The sequence below is a fragment of the Onychostruthus taczanowskii genome, unplaced genomic scaffold (genome assembly GCF_017590055.1).
Source record: "Onychostruthus taczanowskii isolate IOZ18803 unplaced genomic scaffold, ASM1759005v1 scaffold12, whole genome shotgun sequence".
Classification (NCBI taxonomy): domain Eukaryota; kingdom Metazoa; phylum Chordata; class Aves; order Passeriformes; family Passeridae; genus Onychostruthus; species Onychostruthus taczanowskii.
Window position 1 is genome coordinate 993,854 of NW_024498351.1, and position 22,323 is coordinate 1,016,176.

The 22,323-nt window shown below is 39.0% G+C and overlaps 1 protein-coding gene across 1 annotated transcript in view; it reads right to left on the bottom strand.

The window, feature by feature from the left end:
* COL25A1 (collagen type XXV alpha 1 chain) overlaps window positions 1-22,323 on the bottom strand; it is a 294,304-nt gene that overhangs the window by 17,596 nt on the left and 254,385 nt on the right. Inside the window, exons 21-34 of the mRNA XM_041428005.1 lie at window positions 16,812-16,874; window positions 16,256-16,324; window positions 15,303-15,347; window positions 13,465-13,509; window positions 12,877-12,954; window positions 9,924-9,947; window positions 8,991-9,035; window positions 7,383-7,427; window positions 6,996-7,076; window positions 6,188-6,250; window positions 4,592-4,642; window positions 4,206-4,232; window positions 2,043-2,123; window positions 217-252 (exon numbers count right to left, since the gene is read on the bottom strand). Coding sequence (XP_041283939.1) covers window positions 217-252; window positions 2,043-2,123; window positions 4,206-4,232; window positions 4,592-4,642; window positions 6,188-6,250; window positions 6,996-7,076; window positions 7,383-7,427; window positions 8,991-9,035; window positions 9,924-9,947; window positions 12,877-12,954; window positions 13,465-13,509; window positions 15,303-15,347; window positions 16,256-16,324; window positions 16,812-16,874 — 753 coding nt within the window. The remainder of the gene's footprint in view (window positions 1-216; window positions 253-2,042; window positions 2,124-4,205; window positions 4,233-4,591; window positions 4,643-6,187; window positions 6,251-6,995; window positions 7,077-7,382; window positions 7,428-8,990; window positions 9,036-9,923; window positions 9,948-12,876; window positions 12,955-13,464; window positions 13,510-15,302; window positions 15,348-16,255; window positions 16,325-16,811; window positions 16,875-22,323) is intronic.

A 22,323-nucleotide genomic window follows, 5' to 3' on the forward strand; every position in this document is an offset into this window, starting at 1 on the left:
TTTTCAAGGTTCAGAGCTCCTTCTACAGAGAATTACATTCTCTTTCCCACACATACTGCCCTAAGAACCTGCTTGGAGCCCCCTCCTCTGCAGCATGGAGAATGCCTGCAGCATTTGGCCTTCCTTCCTGTGTGCAGTGAGGAGCTTGGCTGGCAGAGCCCTGGGAAGCACAGGGACTCGGTCACGAAGGGGGACACAGAAAGACAAGGGACTCACCCGGGCTCCTGGCTTTCCGTCTAAGCCAGATGCTCCCTGTGTGGTTAGGTGGAAGCATGGATGATGGGCACGACACGAATGACAAGAACGTGAGATTAGTAAGTGGTGCTGATGAATAAACACAATTCAAACGTACAGTACACGCTGTGACAGGGTTCTGGAGTGGGTATCACATTACTACAGCATGTTAGTTAAAAATTCACATGAAACACCAAGAGCCTGATTCTGTTCTCGCTTCAGTGTAACATCACCCCGGCCCTCACATCAAGTATATTAGAGCAGAATATTGCCAGGCTATAGGAGCGCTACAAACACCAGATGTTAGGGTGTTTTTGAGCCTGAACACACAAATATTTACTTTGTCATTTACTTGCATGCTTTCTGATTTGTAAATAGCAACAATACTGAATAGTATACACAAAGGAAGAAAAATGTGTGTTAACTGCGATAGGAAATATTTAAGTGCAAGAATACTGCATTATGCGGCCAACAAAATCTGGATCCTGACCACAATGGGCTCATTCATTTCCAAGAGCCCGGGAGACAATCACATTTCCTGTTTTCCCGCTATACTCCCAGGCACGGGCTGCGGTTCGGTGAGCCTGAGCATCCTTGGGGCCGGGGGGACCCCTCGTGGATTCTGTGTGAATCACAGAGCGGCGCCGGGGGACGCGGGGGACACCACCACTCGGGACACCGGGAATAACATGGGCACCTCCCTCCTAAAAAAGGGAACCCAGACCAACCCAACTAAAATATCCAGCCAACTCAATAAAACGAGCCGGTTTTTGGAACGTCAAGCGCTTGGACTTTGCTCCTGAAAATGACATTTAGAAGTAGCAAGCAGGAGCAAAACAAGGTCTGTGTAAATTTGGAAAACATATCAGCATATTTTGTTCTGGAGTCTCTTCTACCTTGTAGCATCTGCTCAGGCCTCCAAAGCTCACTCTCTACAGAGCTGTAACTCTGTCAATGTGAAAATGAGTTTTATTTTTCTCAAAATAAGTCAAAATTCTCAGTGACGCTGACCTTGTCCACAGGCCCTGCACATAATTCTTGAAAATATTAATCAGAGAGGTTTGTGCCCCTTTGGGTCAGCTAAGTCTTTTTTCTCCATTTTACTGTTAACAATGTAATCACTGGGAGCAATCCTCATAAAATAAAAACAGCAAAGAGGAAAAATGAACTCTTTTTCTGAGAAAAAAAATAAAGCTGCCTTTTCACCATGCTTTCAAAACACATAAAGTATTTTCTGTTTTATCAACTTAACTTGTAAGACAAAATTCAGAATGGGAACACTCAGAATGGGAATTTTCTAAAGAACAAGGCAAAAATAAGAATTTGGGGGGGGGGGGGAACCCCAAAAAATGAAGGGGGAATCCCAAAAAATGCAACTAAATTTCTTAAATCAATTTTTAGCTTTCCTCAATTAGACCTCTAAATGTGAACTGCAGAAGTGCAATAAGAGGAAGAATAACTGAGGAGATGGGGGAAAGGGAAGACTACTTTTTTAATGGAAACACCATACAACACTTGAATAACAGCATGATTAATGCAGTGGGGGTGATGACATCCTTGTGACACTGAACACTCTCAAATGACACACAACAACAACAAAAAAACCCAACCCTGACAGCACTGGGTTTTACAAGGACATTACTTGGGATGATAGCACAGATTTGGGACAAAACAAAACAAGACTGATGCTCTGCTCCAACACGGTATATTCTGTGTACGCTATTGAGTAAATCAGAGTTGTTCATGAGGAGTAGAAAGAGATGCTTGTGATTTGCACTGAAATTGAATAGTTGGGGTTTTTTACTTACTGGAAGACCAAGGGGCCCTCTGTCACCCTTTTGACCTGGTTCACCCTTCAATCCTTTAAGACCATTTAACCCTGGTTCACCCTAAACGTAAAAGTATAAATGCCAAATTTTTGGTGCTATAATGGGTGTTTAAGCTGGGATAGAAGAAGTCAGTCTCAGAAGTAGCTGCAAATTCCAGTTTGAAACAAATTCAACCTTCTCAGCTTACTGGCAATTTACATACTGATTTAATAGTTGGCAAAAGTACTTGGGAGGTGTCTGCTCAAGATTTAAAATTTGTGTAGAAAAAACTACATGAAACTTAGGGGTAACAGATTTTTTTAATATTTCCTTAATAATTATCACTATAGTTAAAGGGTTTGAATTAAGCATGTGTTTCAGGGGGTTTTGGAAATTCTTCAAATCCCATAAACCACCCTAATTCAAACTGAAATAAAACGTTCATAAAAATAAGCCTCAAAACTGTAAGTTTCTAGAGTGGGATCTCCTGAAAAGTACATTTGGAAGGAACAAATACTTTTCCTTACAGTAAACTGGAATTTGCAGCAAAATCTTACATAAAGATATTTTAAACCTTTAAGCATACATAATAAACAGTAACAAGTTAAAAGAAACAGTATAGGTTACACAATGCCAAGCCATTTGGGAGGTCCACAGTTTCTGAGTTCATACAGAGAAATTTTAACAATGTAAGAAATGGCACTTGTTGTGATTTTTACATTATGCACAGGCTATTACACTAAACATAACTAAGATGACAATACTGGGCTGAGAGCTGCCAATAAATCATTCTCTCGTAATGAAAAACTGCATCAGCATGAGGGCTGCTCAGTCGAAGAGAGTATTGACCACACCTGCCTCTTTTGGGAAACAGAAATACATGGGTATTTCATCCAGGCTGCTCCCCATGGCCTCATTGCTAGACTTCCCTTTGATGTATTATGTTACCTTATATTATATTCATATTTAAAATAAAAATCTCAATAGAATTCAGTCTGCTCCTTTAAGTAACTCCAGACATCATCTGCCTGCTTTGCACCCCAAGTAGCCATTTCTTCATTCGTATTCTATTTGACTCGATGTGACTTTCAGAGCAGTAGCACTGGAAACGCTGAAGTTTTGGAAACAGACCTGAGAAATCCCACAAAAGCCTGAGTCTCAGGCCAAAAGCCTGAGGTAAAGCAGGGCTGGTGCTAAAATGGAACACACTTGATTTCAAAAAATGATTTATGACTTAGGTTTCTTAAGCCAAGGTAACACAGTCTCACAACGGGTCAAACCTGTGATTTTCTGTCTTGCAGTTTTAAAATCCCAAAATAAACCCCCAAAACTAAACAGAAACACCCTTTCCTCCTCTTCCTTACATTTGAGAAAGGTGTGACCAGTCATGCTAACTGGTCAGGTTAGCATGGCCAGTGATTTAAATGGTCATGCCTGACAAGACCACTGGCCTTAATGAATACAGTGTCATGCTGAATTTTAGCTTAGTGGTGACTACTGAATTAAAGCACAAATTAAATTATTCCAATTCTGCCAAAATTCACTTCCGCTCCCCTGAGCTGTTCTGATGGGCTAAGAGAGTCCCTAAAGAATAGCTATGCTGTGGAAAATGTTCAAATTGCATTGCAGACCTGTCTGATCATGAATCCAGTTTGGAAAACATGAAAATGCACACATCAGTTCATGATGGTGAACCAGCATAACATGTGAAGGAACTGGTCAGCAAAATACCTGTCACCTAACAAAGGCCATGGAGACTGGAAGAAGCAGGAGATACAACAGAGCATAAATGAAGCTGAGATGAAGCTGAGTTTATTTTACTTCATTTCCTGTGCCTGTAATATGCTTCTGTATTCCAAAGTAATTCCAAGTGCAATGGTAGCTTCCCATAAACAGGAAGCCAAATAATTTAGTGCCACATTCCTAATATTCATACAAAAAATGGACTCAGCTGATGCTGAGGAGAAGTACTACTCAGAAAAAATAGCAGAAAATTAAAAAAGCTTTTAAGCTGCTAATATTAAAATCTGCTTTAAGGTTTAAGAATATCAGAAACATTTATTAAATGAAATATGACAAAACACAGCTCCATGCATTCAAGAGCAAAGCATGACACTTTACAGGCATAAAGAGCTCGTCTATTCAAGACAGATATTAACTTACCTTTGGGCCAGGCAGTCCATGAGGTCCCTGAAAATAAAAGTAACATTTTTAATTATGAAAATACATCACAATTTTTAGGAGTTTTTGCTTTGTAGGGATACAAATTACCCCTGTATTTCTTTACCCTCAAAAGAAATGCAGCTGTCAATAAAGCAACAGTAAGCACCTGATTCTGAGGAGGAACCAGACCATTAGCATGTTAACAATAACAGGAATGTGCAATTTACTTCTCCGCCTCCTAAGAATTTTAAGACATGCAAAAAAGATTTCCAAATTAGGTCCCCTCTTCAGTGGCCACATATTCTGATAGCAATTTTAGTAAGCAGGCAATAAAGTGGCAGGAGGGCATAGACCATTTCTAGCCCCTCTGTTCCTCCCAAGCTTACCATGGGGCCTGGAGGACCATGTGGCCCTGGTGGTCCAGGTGGTCCTATCATCTACAGATAAAAAACAATGGTATTAAATCATGCAGAGCAAAGAACTCCCACAAAAATACCAGAAGTCAGGCTGACCCTTGTTGGCAAGCACTTACAAAAATAGCTATGCAACAGTGAAAACGCTGACAGCGCATCTAGACAGGGCTTTAGGAATGGGAATTATTTTGATTTGAAAGACAGGGTACCCAAAGTGCAGATCTGCCTGTGCCATATGGCACTGTGCCTGCCTCCAGATTCTTATTCCTAGGGTCTATGATACACTTCAAGACACTATGGGGGAAAAATAATAAATCCCCATAAAACAAACGGTACTGAGAAGGGATACTTGGACTTTTAATATTTTATGGTATGTGCTCTGTATTTTTCTCTTGTACTACTTAATCTACAGAGCTAGAAGGTGATGATGTGTTATTTTATTCCTCCTCAACAATGACGACTGGAAAAGATACTAAATTCAAGCTGGGCTTTGGCATAATTTCAAAACTGCCCTTTGTCTCTCCTTTTATTTCTTTTAGCCCACTTGTACCAAAAATTCTCTGAGGTCATTAAAATAGGTAATCGTGTTGCTTGGCATTCAGTGCACGCATATTCTGCACTGGTTTTCCATGTTCCTAGCAAATCCATGGAAAGAATTTCATGATGACATATCCAGCTTAATATCCCCTCTCTTCCTGGATTTAATCCCAATGGGTTGCTGTCATAACCTGCAGAGTGGCAGCAGGGATGCTAATTCAGGTCTCCAGACTCATGCACTGCTGCAGCAGCTGTCAGTAGCGGCAAGAGCAGCAACAAGAAGCCCTTTGAAACCTAAGAAAGATTCCACAACCTGTGAAATCTCCTGAAAACTGTAAGTCTTCCTTCAAGTGAAAGCAAGCAGAACAGGATGAATGAATTAGTGAATTAATTTTTAACAAACTAATCTCCTCACAGAAAGAAACTCAGAGATGAGGCGTGGCTTCTGTGGCCTCTTTGACTTTTCAGAGCTATGGCTTCCGTCACTAACTTCTGCTCTGAGGTCTCTCACCTTACTGTGCTCTGATAATGAAAGTCACCCACACCATGAAGGTACTATGTAGCAATTTGTTTGGGCTTTTTGGGTTTGTTGGTTCGGTTTTTTAATGCTGCTTTAAAAAAAAAAATCAGGAGAATGTCTGGTCTCACACAACTAGCTCACTACCCTGGGTCACACATCTGAAGTCAGCCTAGTCTGGTTCTCACTGGACTATCTGAGATTCCCAGAGTATAAGGTGTTGAGAGAGAGATTATGGTTTGTTTGGGTTTTTTCCTTTCTTCCCCATTTATCTTTTGATTCATTACAGAGCCAGGAGGCTTTGACTGAAGTGAGCAGGACTTTTTCATAGTCACAGAATAGAGCAGAACAGGAATTACATATTTAAAATTTCTTAAACTGCATTTAGCTCTATTACAGAAGTCTGTTTATTCTCAGGAAAGATCAGTCATGAATATCAAGTATTGCTCAGAATCAGAAGCTGGAGAACCACTGCTGGACTCCTGTGTTCATTGCAACGCCACACTAAGACTTACTGAAGGACCTTGGGCACCAGGCAAACCAACGTCTCCTTTTTCGCCTTTCATGCCATTGGCTCCCTAAAAATCATTACAAAACAGCATTTATAAACAGCTTTAATCTTACTAACAGACAATCTAGATGTTATAATATTTATTGGCAAGTAATTATCATCTAAAAAAAGAATAACACAGCACACATATAAAGGAAATACTTTAAAAAATTCTGGCAGTACTTTAAAAATAATTTTTAACTAATATAAACATATGCTTTTATATTGATAGCTATCAATTGTGGCATGATATTTATGACAATTCCTTAAACTGGCACTCCATTCATGATATTGTACTATGGATACAATTTTGAAATTGTTTCTATTTTTGCTGAGAAATTTAATGTGTTGTATATATACCTATACATACATATATATACACACAAAAAATAGAAGAATGCATCCCACAAATATTCATGCATTTTTTCCTCCCTCCTCAATCTATGTCACCTGAAATTTCCATCCAAAACATAGCTCCTTTCTCCTTGCCCAAGCTGTCCTATATATTACAAGAGAGGTACAACTTAGGTCAGCCTGCCAACTAAGCTCTTTCTTCCTGACACAGTATTTTTTTTTCACTGTATGTGGATTCAAAAGACCTGCCAATCTTACGCCTCCTCCTAGATTTGCTGTGAACCAATCTCAGAGTTTTCTCCCCAGTGCTTTCTGTCCCATTTGCAATTTATCAGCAAATTGGCAATTCCTGATAATGGAAGAGAGAAAAAAATAAAAGATTTTTTGCTAAAATTATTTAATTAACTTTTCATACTCACTGGTAGGCCAGGCAGACCGATTCCTCCCTTTTCTCCAGGCATTCCAGGATCACCTGTGTCTCCCTTTGAGCCCTTAGGACCCTAAAATATGGACTTATTCAGGAAGTCATGTAGAAAACTAGAGACATCAATAGAATTGTAGCTTTGATCCTAACAAGCAGAAGTGATGTGCATTTTATATCTTTGCTAGTAAAATGCATAAATGTATACACTACTAGATCACCAAGTATGCAGCGGCACTATAATGATACAATATTTATTAATTATTATAAACATAATACTTAGATTATGAAAACTAAGTTGCAATTTGGAACCATGGAAATAATCTCTTAAAACAACCTACAGTTTCCCACAAGTTCTTCACTATATGATTTAAACAAAATGTACCTGCTCTCCATCAACTCCTGGAGCTCCTGGGGATCCTGGTTCACCCTGCAAGAGATGAGACAGAACTGGATTATCCCAACTGCCTCAGATACTAGAGGAAAGAGCCAGAGAAATTCCCATAATTAACAACAACAAAGCCAGAGAATATTCTGTCAAAAGTATATATTTATTATCTATTTTAAATAAACAGCCCACCTGATTATGACATTACAAAAACTTTGGGTTGTATGAAGGCGAGACAAGTGCATAAAAAAAAGGAAAAAGAAGACAAAATCCAAGGGGTGAAAGGACCCCATTCCAATGGAAACACTGCCTCCAACCAGAATAAATACAGAATCATGCCTCCTGATTTATGTAAGGTAGAGAGAGAGACTTCATGGTTTTTTTCCCTATTATAAATCACCCAGTGAAGGAGTTCACATTGACCACATTGTCTTATGACCAGTTCCTGGGTACCATTCTCCAAGGGAACAAGTTATGGTGAGGGACGGAGTTGATGACATTAGAAACAAACTCCTGTGATGCTGAATTCTGCTTTACATTGTAAATTTTGAATGAGAATGCTCACCTATATAAAAGAACACAACCTCTTCCACACTCCAACCTCTCTGTTTTACTACATACTCCGTGTTGCAGAATTGCTGAATAGATGATAATGCAAAAAGCAATTTCTGCACACTTAACCATATACTCTATTATCAATTTTTCCATTGAATGAACCTTGTTCCTCACAATTTCTCAAAACAATGTGCATGTGTACTGTGATGTATTTCCATATAAAATACTGGATAAAATCTAAACTTGAAATGTCTAGTATTGTTATTGAAGATGCATATATTTGCTCTTGGAATACCATAGAGACACTGGGAGAAGATGCAGTATCTAGTATTTAAGAAATAGGAGAAACATCTCAACTAGTTTAAAAGCATTTAGGGAGAGTCCACTAACTTCAACACTTCTTTTTTGAGTTTAGGCAAATTTATTATTTAAATTTTATAGAACAGTGCAGCATATGGTACTCATTGTCTCTGTGTGGGCTGCTCACTAACCCTTCTGTACTACTTATAAGCACCAGCCAGGTGGTATTGGCAGGCTTGGCTTTCCAGCCAGGCTCCTGCCCACATGTGTGCACTGTAATTTTTACTGACATTAGACAATACTGCACTTATTTGGGTGGGTGCCCCCGTGATGGAAAAGCTGCATTCCATGGTGGCCAGTAGTCTTGCAAACAGTTTTGCCCGCCTCACTCCCACTCAGCCAAAAGTGAGGCATGGGAGCCTCTGTCTGGTTCTGTGGCTGTTTTGCAAAGTCCTTGGGACAAACCTGAGTGCCAATCCCTGAGTGAGATGCTCCCGCACTCTTTCAGTACTAATTAATTGTGCTGGTCCTTAGTTAAGCATCTGTGTGTGGCAACTAAACAAGGCACCTATTCTGGAAAGCTACATCTCAAGAATCTGGGATATAAAGTTGGAAACATGCCATATTTGTTAGATTTACAGATAAACAACTGTGCTGGAAAGCTCCATCTACCTGTACATGTACATCATTAAAAAAAACTCAGAAAATACTCCACCCTTAAGATACAATGAGTAAAGTAAGGAAGATCACCTTTGATCCTTGCAGCCCTTGGGGTCCCGGTGGTCCTGGTGGTCCCTAAACAGAAACACACAAACCTTTCAGCTTTTAAATAAACTCCTGAAGAACTTGTCATGTAAGCACAGGGTGAATGTTAAAACAGCTACTGTAACAAAATGGGTTAGATTTTTCACACAAGGGGAACCAAGACTAGTTATGGACAAGTTTTTAACGTATGACAGCTCTCAACAACCACAACACTACAACAAAAAACAGTGTTAAAGTAACAGTAAAACTCATATTTTATAATAAAATCCTCTGCTACTGTTGATGAAATGGCACTGCTTCCCTAATGGAAGGGAGACCAAAACCCAGTCATATCTGCCAGCCCTCACTGCCTGATCCAAAACAATCTGAGACCGAGAGAAATCTCCAACCAGTTGCAAAGAGGATTCTGCTGAAAGATGCTAAGTGCATCTGGGGAAACTCAGTGCTTTGTGAAATTGCCATGGAATAAACTGTAACAATTTCTTTCATTTCTACCTCAGGCTGTGGACACAGTGTCATGTATCAAACACTGGTCTGGATGGGGCATAGTGGGGTTGTTTTAAAAAAACCTCACAACACCTAAAAATCCCCTGCACTAATACAAAGAAAGGGTGTGGCCAGATGGGAAAATACACCTAACAGCAATCTTGCGGAGAAGAATTCAAAGCAAAAAAGAATGTGCTTTCCCAGTCTCATACTTAAATGAAGTTCTGCCATTGATTCAGAAGCAGCAGAATTTGTTCCATTGCTGGCTTTCAACAATGGGTCCTCTTCTATGGGAACACCATGCAAAGAAGTCAGTACATGCTATGATGAACCAGGCTGACATCCAATGAAGACATGTCCTGAGCTATGAGCATGCTGCAGCACAAAGAAGTTCTACAGTGCACAGTAAGTCATGCAACAGAAATGAATTACCGTGACAGTCAGGGTGGCAATCCTCTGTTGGCAAAAGGTATTAACAAGAGTTGTCAGTAGCCGAATTAAACAATGATATAAATAATTCTGTTTGCTACAGTTATAATCTCCACAGAACCTATGCTGCATGTGGGAGACACCATGCCTTCAAAAACACGAATAAAACCCCTGTTATTTTTAACTCTTGGTGTTGTATTAGCTGCTTGGTTTCTGTGGGAATTAGATGAAGGCAGTACTTTTGTACAATGCAAGAGATCAAATAAACAATGGCTAAATAGCAAAATCTAAGCAGAATGCTTCAAAAACATAAGAAAACACAATGGGTTGGTGTCTGAAGTTGACCAAAAGTCTAGCCTTATGTTCTGCAATGCAGGATTTGCACCCACGTTTAAGTAATAAATACAACTCCTGGAGTGGAGCTGTAACATTAATTTTCATATAAAAATGCAGTTCTAAATCCAAAACTGCCAGTCTACAACCCAGCTGTGTATACTACAATTCTACTTTGAATTCTTGGAAAGACAAAGGATATTTTCATCATGGAAGGAGGCAAAATAGCTTGACCTGTCACAGGGTTTTTTTTTTGCCAAAGAATCTAAAAGCAAGTGGAAAAGTATTAAAATGTAATTTAAATGCTTGTCTATATTTTTAAACAGAGTAAAATCCTCATATATTGCAGTTCACACATATTGCTTTCCTTTTGCATGAGAAGAACTTACTGGACCACATGGAACAAGAAATATTTTGCTTTTTTAATTATTATCCAATGTGTAAATAAAAGTTTGCAGATCTGTTTTAAGCTGTAAAAGAATTTCCATGTCAGTGCAACAATACATACTGTTGGCAAAGATCTGGAACCTACTCAATACAAAGCACCTGAACAAAACCGTTTCCTAACACATGGATTTAATATACCCACATTGTTTGTATTTCAACGTACTAATGTAAATATATCCATAAAATACTGCAAACTTCAGGTATGAGCATATCTAGGTATGAAAACCTAAAATAACCATTGCCAAGAACTGTTTACATGTTCACAGTAATGGATCCCTTTACAGAGGTAGATATTTTAATAATAATGCTGTTGCTCCTACAAAGGTTAAACTTCTGAAACTACTGTTTTGTGCCCTGGGAAATTCTGCAGAGTAGGTGTGAAGAGCAATTTTGACAGAGAGATGAATTTTGTATTTGATCCTCCAAGTGAAAGCCACATACTCTCAGCAGGGGTCTTGCTCAAACCATGATGACAATTTTAAGATTACACATGAGACTGAATAGGAGGCACGAGGCAAAGTAACTAAATTGCTAGACTGCTTCATGATTTATTACTGAATTCTAGCATGAGACAAGCAGTCCATATCTTGCAAATTCTTGTCAACTTCTTAAATCTGCAGGCCAAATTCTGTGCAAGTTCACAGTTCAGTGCTGAGCACTGAAGTTCTCATGTGCTTTTGTGAGAGAACTGCAAATCTCAGAGCCCCTAAGAATTTGGCACCAGGAGACTTAGGAATGGGTGTTTGCCATCTGAAAGGACTGAGCTGGATTTGGCAAGGATATTTTTGACTGATCCTATATAATCTTACTTACACCCTCCTTGCACAGCCATTCCCATTAATATCAATTATTTGTTGCCCTGGATCAGAAGGTGATGACATTTGGAAGGATTTGCAGTGGGATAAAGGCTTTCTAGAATGTTTCAACCACTGCATAAGACTTTAGTCCATTTTTAAGGCTTCTTTATGTGCTGCAGCTTTTCTGAGGAAGCTTGAAACTAACACTGATGCCAGAGTTACAATACAAAGACAGAATACAGGAGATACAGGGGCTAAAGCCCCTGCTAAATCTCTGTCTGGTAATACACAACATGAATTTCAGGCTACTTTAGGCACGTAACTCGGGGAGGAATTTAGATGACTGAAAGTTGTGTGTCTGAAGTCCCTTACAAGCAGACCAAATGAGGCAAACATAATGCAAAGCCTCACAACATGTCTAAGCAGACCTCCCCACAGACACAATGAAAGAACGGACTCAGCCTTAGTGACATACAAGGCTTTTAGATTTTAGTAAAGGCAGAGAGATTTTTTTATTTTTTGAAAGTGTCTTGGAAACCAAATGACTGGTCAGACATTTACCCACTCCCACTGCATAAATGTAAGGAAAAAGTTCAGCAGCTTCAGTGAGAAAGTGATCAGATGCACAATGAGCCAAATCCAGTCTTCAGTTTCACATAAGCAAGCCATTCACTTTGGTGGAGTTATACTGCACAGAATTTGCATCTGAGTATGCTGCAATGTAAATCACCTTGACTGCAATGACATATGTCATCTTGGTCCTTTGCTTTTATGCAAACACTCATTCATTCTTTTTTGTAACCCTACTTTAATCCTCCACACTTTTCTGCACACCAGTCAAAATAGGTTTTCCAGAAATGAATAAGTGAGAAGACTGGTGCTTCGTCTACTTAATGTACTCAAGTTGCTGATTGAATCCACAGCTTGCTAATGGAACCATGTTACACGGTTTCCAAATCTCAAATATTCTGCTCTTTGCATTTTACAGGAAGAGGAGGAGGAAAACAAGAAGAAAAAAGAAATGCCAGTATTGTAATATATGAATTGAAAAGTACACACTTCTGTTGAACCTGTGTATGTGGTTTATTACATTAATTCAGCACTAAACACCACAGCCAACAATGAATTAGTTTCGTCCTGATTAGATGATGTCAGTACTCTTATGAAACTAATTCACTCAGCCAATTTGTATCAGGGAAACAGTTTTTCTAGCACAGAAAATCTGGTTTCCAAATATAGAAAGCAATACCTGATTAATAAGCTCAACAATTTTGCGCAAAAAGTGTTTTCAAGCTCTAGGCAAAAGAGAAATACAGCGCTGTCAAATTACTTTTTCCCAGACCAGACTAAGCCAATTCAGCCTTGTTAGGTTTGCGTACCTGCAGAGCTTCATGGATATTGCCATTGTAATCAATTATCTCTGTTGCACCTTGATCACCCTTCTGTCCAGGTGGTCCCTGTAATACATTTTCCATTAGAATTTTGAGACAACTGCTGAAGACTATTTTAGACTCTTAACTACTGACACAGGCTTTGACTTGATTGTGGGGTGTTAGACTCTAACTGTACTTGCAATATACTACTACAAAACACAAAATTTGAAGGAAAACATTTTTTTTACATGAAGATAAATAAGCAAGTCAGTACAAAGTGACTTGTGCTGTAGTGGGAAAGCAAATACATAAAACCTCTGAGGGAAGACATTTAAGGATGTTCCTACACTCTAGTTCTGTATTGGCAGTGAACAATGCCAGAACATCTGGCTTGTAACATCCTGCCCACAGTGTGGATTGGAGACTGCTTCAAATAGTGGCAAGTGGTGTTAGTCATATTAATGTCCAGTTAGCAACCGTGATCCAACAGAGTCACATGCCCCATGTCACCTGGAGCGTGAATTGTAGAATTACTGCTACAATTTCAGTTCATGAGGGTACAAAACAAAGAGCTGAGATGAGAAGTAGACTTACCCGTGGACCTGCAGATCCTGTGTCACCTCTCTCACCTGTATCACCCTATGTAAAAATGATACATGAAAAAAACAGATATGCCATTTGAAGATATATACATGGTTCTTCCCTTTTAAATATGTTTTCTTACATGAACTGGTTTACAGGGCCTCTCACCCTAAACACAATGTGAATCTTCTTTAATGAAAGGAAAAAGTCCTTCAAAATCTGTGTACTGGTAGAATCAAAAATGATGCATTTGGCTGTGTGTGAATATTAGAGTATTGTACCGGTTTGCAATAAAAAATTGCAAAGAACCGGAAGAATGGGCAGATTACCAATTAAGCAATTTGTGCAACATGCCCATTCTTAATGAGACTACTATCAAAAGCTTGAAGAGAATACTAGAGAAATGAAATTACTCAGTCTGAAACCAGCCAAAAACTTCTTCAAATGTGTGTTTCTATCCCAGCATCCACAATTCATTTCACAGTCACTTTCACAGCAAGGTCTTATACTTTAATTTTAATATTACTCAAAATTAATATGGGTAAGAACGGCAAATTTTTCTGCTGTTGACATCTAGAGAACTTTGGTAAAAGTCAGGAGAAGAATGATTAATTCACCACTGGTAACAGAACAGAAAACTTTCTGGTAATAGAAACAAGAAAACTTTCACAGAGCTAATGAAGGCATATGGAGAGCAGGCTGGTGGCAGGACAAAATCAGGGTTGTACCATCTGCCCTTCCCTTCAGTGCTGCTTTGGCAGAAGCTAGAACAGTTAAAAAATGAAGTTGGACTGTTCCAGGACGTTGGAACAGTTAAAAAATGAAGTTCTCCACCACTACATTGACTTGTGTGTGCCAGACTTTCATGACAGGTATGCAGGCAAAATGAAATTCATATATCCTTTTTTGATTAAAAGGGAATTAAAGGGGATATCTTTATAATTATGGTGCATGTGGGAGGTGTCCAGGTACTGTAGTCAAATGAGAGGCTGATTTACTTTTCTGCTCTTACCCTGATACTTTAATTCCCTCATCAGTTCCCTTGCCTTCCAACACTTCTTTCTGGTGGGAATGAATGAGGTTAAATGGCACTTGCTTAATCACATCTTTAAGCACTTAAGGCCACTCTTCAAGGACCTTACAAGTACTGCAAACAGTATCACACCAGCCTACATTGTCCTGTCACCCTTATTCTGACAGTAGACCTGTCAACAACCACCTACACAAGTACATTTTCATCCATCATACAACATGAAGGAATCCAGTGGGAACAGTATTTGCACAGCAGATAAAGTAATAGAAAAACATACATTTTATCTCTCCATATATGTGAACCAACTATATCTATAGAAAGAAATGGGTAGACAGACATAATCAAAGTCATCTTTTTAAAGCAGGTAAAACAGCAACACAATCAGAAACTCTCGCCTTTGTAGGAATTCTGACCATCATATCTCAGCCTGCAGTACTTGGAATACCTCTGATTCCTAGCTCACCAGAGTTTGGATCCATAAAATTATTGCAAACCCAGTAACAGCACAGTCAGGAATTGGGTCTGGGCATGTGGGAGGACTAACACACATCAGTTACACAGAGAGAAACCAAGTTGCATGAGGAAAACAGCAGGAGAGTGGAATGGATGTTATAACAGAAAAGGGATTAGAATCACTGTGTTCAAAACCCATGTGACTTGACTGAATTTTTTAGCTAAAACTGAAGGTCAGAAGGTTTCACTTACAAAGAACACTGCAGATTATTACAGGTTCTTTGAAAGAGAAATGTTACAAATAATTGATCCGAAAAATCATAATGTTAATTAGTCCCCTAAAGACAGTTTTTTTACTACTAACCTTTGACCCTTTGGGGCCTCTAGATCCAGGTTCACCTGTTTTCCCCTGTTTGAAGGAAGATAGGAGAAAAATGGTAGAGAAATGGGAGTGCAGAGAAAAAGAAATTAGTAATCACTAACTACAGTTTGGAACAGCAGAAACACTTTATATTGATATTACCAAGATAATGGATTTTTAATGCATTTATTTTATATAGCACCCAGATCAATATATTCTCTAACACTAGAGTGCAATGGTCACAGATTCCACCCTTCCAAAGGAAAAGTAGTATTGGCATTAGTAAAGATAGGCATCATTCCCACTGGTTTTCAGGAATGAGCTATGGCATTCCATTGCTCCTGAGAAATGATAGCCAATAGATAGAGAAGATAGTTCAATATTCTAACAGAAGGAGATTAAAATAAAGTGTTATCACAACTTCTTTTCCCAACAGTCCAGGTGAATACAAACTAACTGGACAAGGAGCACAAAATTAACCTTATTGTTTTCAAAACCCATCAGGAAAGAAAAACTTGACAGTATCAACACCAGGGGAAATATTAGGACAATGCTAAAAGTAGTTAGACTGATCTCTTTCTTAGAGAGTTAGAAAACAGCATGCAAAATGGATTTTCTCTGCATTCAATTGCTACAGTGGTCAAAGAGTTCAAACTTCAATGCTGAAAGTTAGGGACCTGGAGGTCAGCACTTCAGCTGGAATGAATTAGGCCAATTCCATGACAGTGTATGTAGGTAGTGTCTTTACTTTATAGACCAAATAAAAGTCCATTCAGACTGCAGTTTCACAGCTGTGAACACAAAACTGCCATTGTCTTCTGGACTGAAGTAGAGCACTTGACAGCATTTTCATTTAAAAGTTCACTCACCAAGTTTTGTTCTACTTTTCAGAAGGCAAAGATGTATTCATAGGTGTAAAACTAACAAAACATTTCCAATATAAAAACCAGACTGACCTTTGGTCCAGGGATTCCAGGTTCACCTCGCTCACCCTTCCCAACAGGGCCTGCCTCTCCTTTGTCACCCTATTGCAACAGACACACATATATCACAAAATACTGGGCAGCCTTTAGCACACCACCAACTCAGCAGGACCAAAGAAAACAAGCCAACAGCAGAAACAGTGGTTTAGTCTATCTGTATTTTCAGAATCTGCTGGGTAGTATCAAAGTTCTGCTTCCTGCACAAAGTTTCAAGTAATTTTCCTAAAAATCCCATGTTTATGAAAATATAGTTTCCTCAATCATGCCTATTTTGCCTCTTGAACAACTAAATCTGCAGATTCTAATGTGAAAAAAGATGAGTTATTAATTAAAGTTATGATGTAACATCTGCCTTCACATTTTTTGAGGGCACCTACATGATCATCTATATATCTATCTCATAGCACTGGTCCATGACTTCTCACATTTTCTCCAGTAGTAGCCTCAGTCTCTGCTACTTGCTGAGTAAAGTTGAATTTGACATCAGATCAAGGGGCTTCACACCACAGCATTGGCCCACTACCCTTACCTTTGTTCCTGGTAGCCCTGGCAACCCAGGTTCTCCTTGTGGACCAATGAAACCTGGTTCACCCTTTAAAAATACAATATGAGACGGTTACTTATTTAGCAGTACACGCTTATAATAAATGAGCTTAATTTGGGTGGTATATTCCCCTGTACAGCTTACAGCTCTCCAGCTATGATGCAACAGTTATACAGAAGTACTTTTTGTCATGGTTTACTTTCTTCAGCATAAATTCCTGTAGCAAGCCACCACGCAGCAGATGAGATGCAAATGAAGCAGAAGGTGTCAAACATGGGGTTTATGAGGTTAAGGACTGTTAATATGCAACCTGGTCTGTAACATAACACATCAAACTATTATCCAAGCAAGTCTGAAGGCAGGAGGAGAGATCTGAGTGTTCCTAAATTTAAAAAGGGACAGTTCATTTCAGTGATGTGTTTTGAGGTGTTTTCCTACTGCAGCATGTGAATAGATGGGCAGGAATGCTGTGTGACAAAGCGGTGACAAATGGAGATGACACTGTTGTGATGTGTTGCGTCTCCTTTCAAGTCAGAGACTTGCAGTACCATGGTACTTTCCCTCCTCATTCTGACAGTAAAATACTTCAGTTCTCTGTGCCCAGAAAATTTCTTGAGCTGTGAACAGCTGGGAATGAGCCACAGCTCTCCTCATTCCCTCTCTGTTCTGCTCCCTTCCTTCCCATTCAATTGTACAAAGAGGACAGATGAATAGCAAGAAACAAGCACAGTTGCAGCAGAAGCAGCACTGAGTAAGAGTAAGGCCGTATTTTATTACCTATCTCCATGCCTGAAGAGAGACAATGCAAGATTAATAAGCCATACGCTTTCCTTCACAAACTCCTCTGAAAAAGCCTTCCTGCTATTTAATCTTGCATTTTTTCCAGATATATTTGAACCAAGAAGATATACCCACAAGCTATTGTAAGTTTTAAAAACCAGTTATGTAACCCAATTAATATTTATTTAATTAGCCTTTTTGCAATATCCCTGAACTTAGTGACTAAAAATTACCCATCAAATGCCTCTTAAAATAGCTAAAAGACAGATAGATCATAATCCTGTAGTGACACCATTATTGACAATATACACAGACAGTGCATATGAGCAGCTGAATAATATTTCTCATCTCTTCCCCTCCTTAGAAATACAGGTATGCTGCACATGGAGAGCAAATTAGGAAGTATTCTTGCACATTCATCTGTGCTCTCATCAGCAATCCATCATTAACAATTCAAAGCCAAAGAAATCATCCCTGTGGTTATATCAAGGATGACAGCAAGCTCCCAGAGACCCCCATTTAGCTTATAAAAAAATACAAGTAAATAATGAGCTTTCTCACATGAAGTTCCAGCTGGCCATGATTCAAAATATGGTAAAGAAATAAACTGAGACAAACATGTCACAGAGGAGCAAGTGGAGTTTTCTTTTTGCTCTTGTAAGAAAAAAAAAACTTAAGAGTTTATATAAGTCTTTATATTAGCACACACCAGAAAGAGTAACATAAGGTTGTCAATGCAGATGGAAGCACTTTAATTTCAGTAAATGAAGAACAATGCAGCTTCAATCATTTGTTTTAGAATGAGAGGGCACTCAACAGCCCCATGTTGTTTTAATACTGAATTTGCCCAGGCTAATTTTTTGGCCAGCTTATTATGACTTCAGGCAGAAAACATAGGCAGTGACTACATGATTCTTTTCAGTGGTAAGGCTTAGAAGTGCCACTCAAAGGTTGATGCAGTTTTTGAGTCAAATTCTTTTCTCTGCTCAGGACTATACCAGTTGCACACTACAAGAAAACTTCTGGCTGAAGTCCAAGAAGGAGCCCCACCTTCCCCCAAAATCTCTAAAGAGAGAAGAAAAAGTTGCTTTGCAATAGCTAGTGGAATTGATAATGGTATAAGCTGGCAGTTTAATTAGCATAAGTAGAATACAGGTCTTATATGGCACAGAGCTTATAAATGTTTTGAAATGTGTAGTGGAAGAAGTGGCGTGTCAGCAGAGAGCAGGAACTGACTGGGTGAGCTCTGCTGGGAAAGATGCAGCAGTTACGGTGGATACCAAGCTGAACGTGATCCAGCTGTGTATTCTTATCACACATGAAACAAACTGCAGTAGTTAAAACCTGGCTACATAAAGAAAAACATGCAATTCTCCCTCTACCCAGTGCTAGAGAAGATAAGTAGATTAAAAAACAGATCTGATTTGCCATCTGAACTAAGCTTCTAAGTAAAAAGACAACATGTTTGAATGGTTTGAAACTAAGCCATGTCTTCTCTAATATTTCAAATCTCTTGAGTGTAAGTACAGCATAAGGCATTAAGCAAAATGTTCATTGGGTATACTTCTGCATCCTGCCATAATATTGATGACTTTGTGCTTTATGCTATCTTTTATGCCACTCAGATAGCAAAAAACCAACCAAACAAAAAAGGAATCTGTCCAAATTGGCACTGCCAGTGATGTGTGAAATGCAAAGAAAACAGTTTCCTCTCAGTAAGGCATGCTGAGGTCCCAGTTATGTAAAAGAAAGGGAAACACCTTTATGATTAGTCCATAACACAAAAAAAGATTCCAGAGATGGACAGGAATGTGGTTAGAAAATTAAGAATTAAAGGCTTTAGCTTTTTTTTTTTTTTTCTTTTTTTTTTTCAAATATATGACATATTTGATTTAGCTAGCATATAGCAGAGAAAAGCAAGGGTAAAGGCTTGCTTGGGAGGGCACTGTGGTTTGACAAAATTGCAGCTCTGGTGTTCACTGAAGCACCTCCTGCTCGTAAGTCTCTTCCTTAAAGAAACTCAGAATTTGTTCTAGCTACCGTGAAAGGCTGAGAGGACTGCAAGGGATCAGAGTCACCAAGATGTATAATACTTTTCCAAACATCTCACTACAACTTCTTATAATAAAATCAAGGTTTTATCCAGTTAGAATGTACAGCAATCTTCTTTGCCTGCTAAAGCTGGGACAGGGAATACAAAATCTGTAATACTGTAATATGAAGTACTGTTTGGCAGCTGTATAGAAAGCCACCAGCAAATGATCACTCTGTCACACATTTTAGTTTTTAGTTTGGTATAGTTATGAAATCACTGCTTAGAAACCACCACATTGCACAGGATGTCAAAAGGGCATATTTCAGCATTCAAACTTCATCCACTGTTAGACTTGGAGTGATTTGTATTAATCACAACATAGGAAACTTGGTTTAAAAAGAACAAACAAAAAAAACAAGCTTGTGAATTTCTTCCAGTCTAGAAGTGATGTGTTATGATATTAAAGAATAATTTTTAGTGTCTTTATGTGTTAATATTTTAAAAGACTACCCCCACGCATGCTCATTTTCATTCTCAAGTATTTTCTGACTGTGGAAATACTGAATGTGGTCAGATAACAAATTATACACTACCATTCACCAACATTGTTAATGTTCATTTTCACCTCTTATAACAATCTGAAGCAGAAAAGGGCCCTAAAATGCTGTAAACCTGATGCAATGTGAGCGCAATCAGAATTTAATATTAAAAAGTCACCTTGTTATTTACTTCAGAGGATAGTCAGATTTTTATGAGGGTTATTATCTAGACATAATTAGAACTGGTTTTCATGATGATCAAAGCTTTCGTGGGCTGAAGCAGAGGCTAGCTTTGATACTAGAGGTTAACCCTAAGAACCACTTTAGTCCACTCTCACTGTCAGCTTTAAGTTTTACAGAACCCACGATGCCTAAAATTTGGACTTTTGCTTAAAAAAGGTACAGCAGTTGAAATAACATTTTCACTGCTGGTTTCTGTTTTACACATCACTAATTTGGCAAATGTTTATTACCAGTGTAGTTCTAATGCCATATTTGGTCAGAATTAGCCTCCATTGCACAGCTGGGACACACATCACCATCATTATTTGAAACTTTGTTCTCACAGACACACCTAGTCTTCTCCCAGTGCCTGAAATACAAAGCTTTATGCTGAAGCAAGCAATCAGCAGAGAACAGCAGTTGTTGGGTACACTGTTTTCCCACAGAAGTTTCTTCCTCCTTTAATCACTCTCCTAATGACTATACAATATACTTTCACATCCAGATCAACGAATTCTTAAAAAAGAAACCTGTGCTGCAGGAAGACATCCAAACCACAACTTTCCTATAACAATGAAATAAATTCTCTTCCATTTCTGAAATTATCATCCTATTTGTAAGTGTCATGGTTACCTTACTATATTCCAGCTACATCAGATTATTACAGTGTTTTCTCTATGCTACAGAAATGAGACTAAACCAGCCCTTAGACCATGAATTTGAAAGGAGAATGTAATTTCAAGCCTTATTCTTATCTAGTGCTATGCACTAGAATTAGCCAGAGAAATTGAAATGTCTAACTCTGACCTTTATTACATTGTTCACTGGCCCTGAAAGACTTTGTTCAATGTTGGCCCCATTGCCACTACCATGGGAATTCTGTGCCTCCTGGGCTGACTGTCAGGTCCTGCCACAAGGCAGGAGATACAAACACCTTTTCCTGGCATTCTCTTGGAAATCCAAATGTATCAAGGTCAAGTCACCTGTGTGCACACCTCTGAGTTGGCAAACCATGCCAAAGCATCCTGAATATCTGTGGAGGACTCTAGAAAGGGGATGCACCCCACCTTTTCCATTAACAGAAAACCTAGCTGTCTGGGCTGGAGGAAAACCAGAGCCATGCTTGAACACACAGCCTTGGACACGCTTGGAGATTCCAACTCCTGTCTGCAAGTCTAGTGGACCTCCAAAATTCCTGTCTAGCATGGGCCAGCATGCAAATTCTTGAACAGTCACAGAATTTGAGAGACCCCAAAGTTCCTTTCTGATGAGGACTGATGTGGAAGGGTCCTCATTTTAACAACATCAAGAGACCAGTGATTGTCTTCAGTGTTACCCTGGCTCACTTATGAGCATATTTAAAACAAAAACAGTATGATGACCTTTCCTTGCCTGACATTACCAAAAGAATCCTGCAAAGGTGGGGATATATAGAAGAGCTATCAAAAAAGACCCAAAACCCAGATGCAAGACAATTTGAATGAAGCTGTAATAAACTGGATTTGGTTCATGGGTACCTGTGTTGATTTTCCGTAAGTTACCATCTGCTGTCCTAAAAGACTTTGTTTCTGAGGTTGCTGTCTGACCAGAACACTGCAACTTCACCACTCTGGAGAGGAGTGAGGGCCAAATTCTCAGGATGCTTGTAACACAGCAATCCATGGTGGTCTATGGAGCTGCACTGGCTCATGCCCTCCCTCCGTCTGCAGCCTTTAGCTCCAGTGAAGCAATTTCTCAGAAACTCAGCTGGCCTTAGACTATACAAGTCAGAGAGTACTTTGTCACTGTGAAGGGCATTAGGGAGACTTATATATATAGCCTGACGTCCATGGGAATTTTCCTCTCAGGATGCCTACAGTATTCAGCTCCTAAGAAGGAAATGAACAAGGTACAAGGAAATCTGATTAAAAAAAAAGTAATC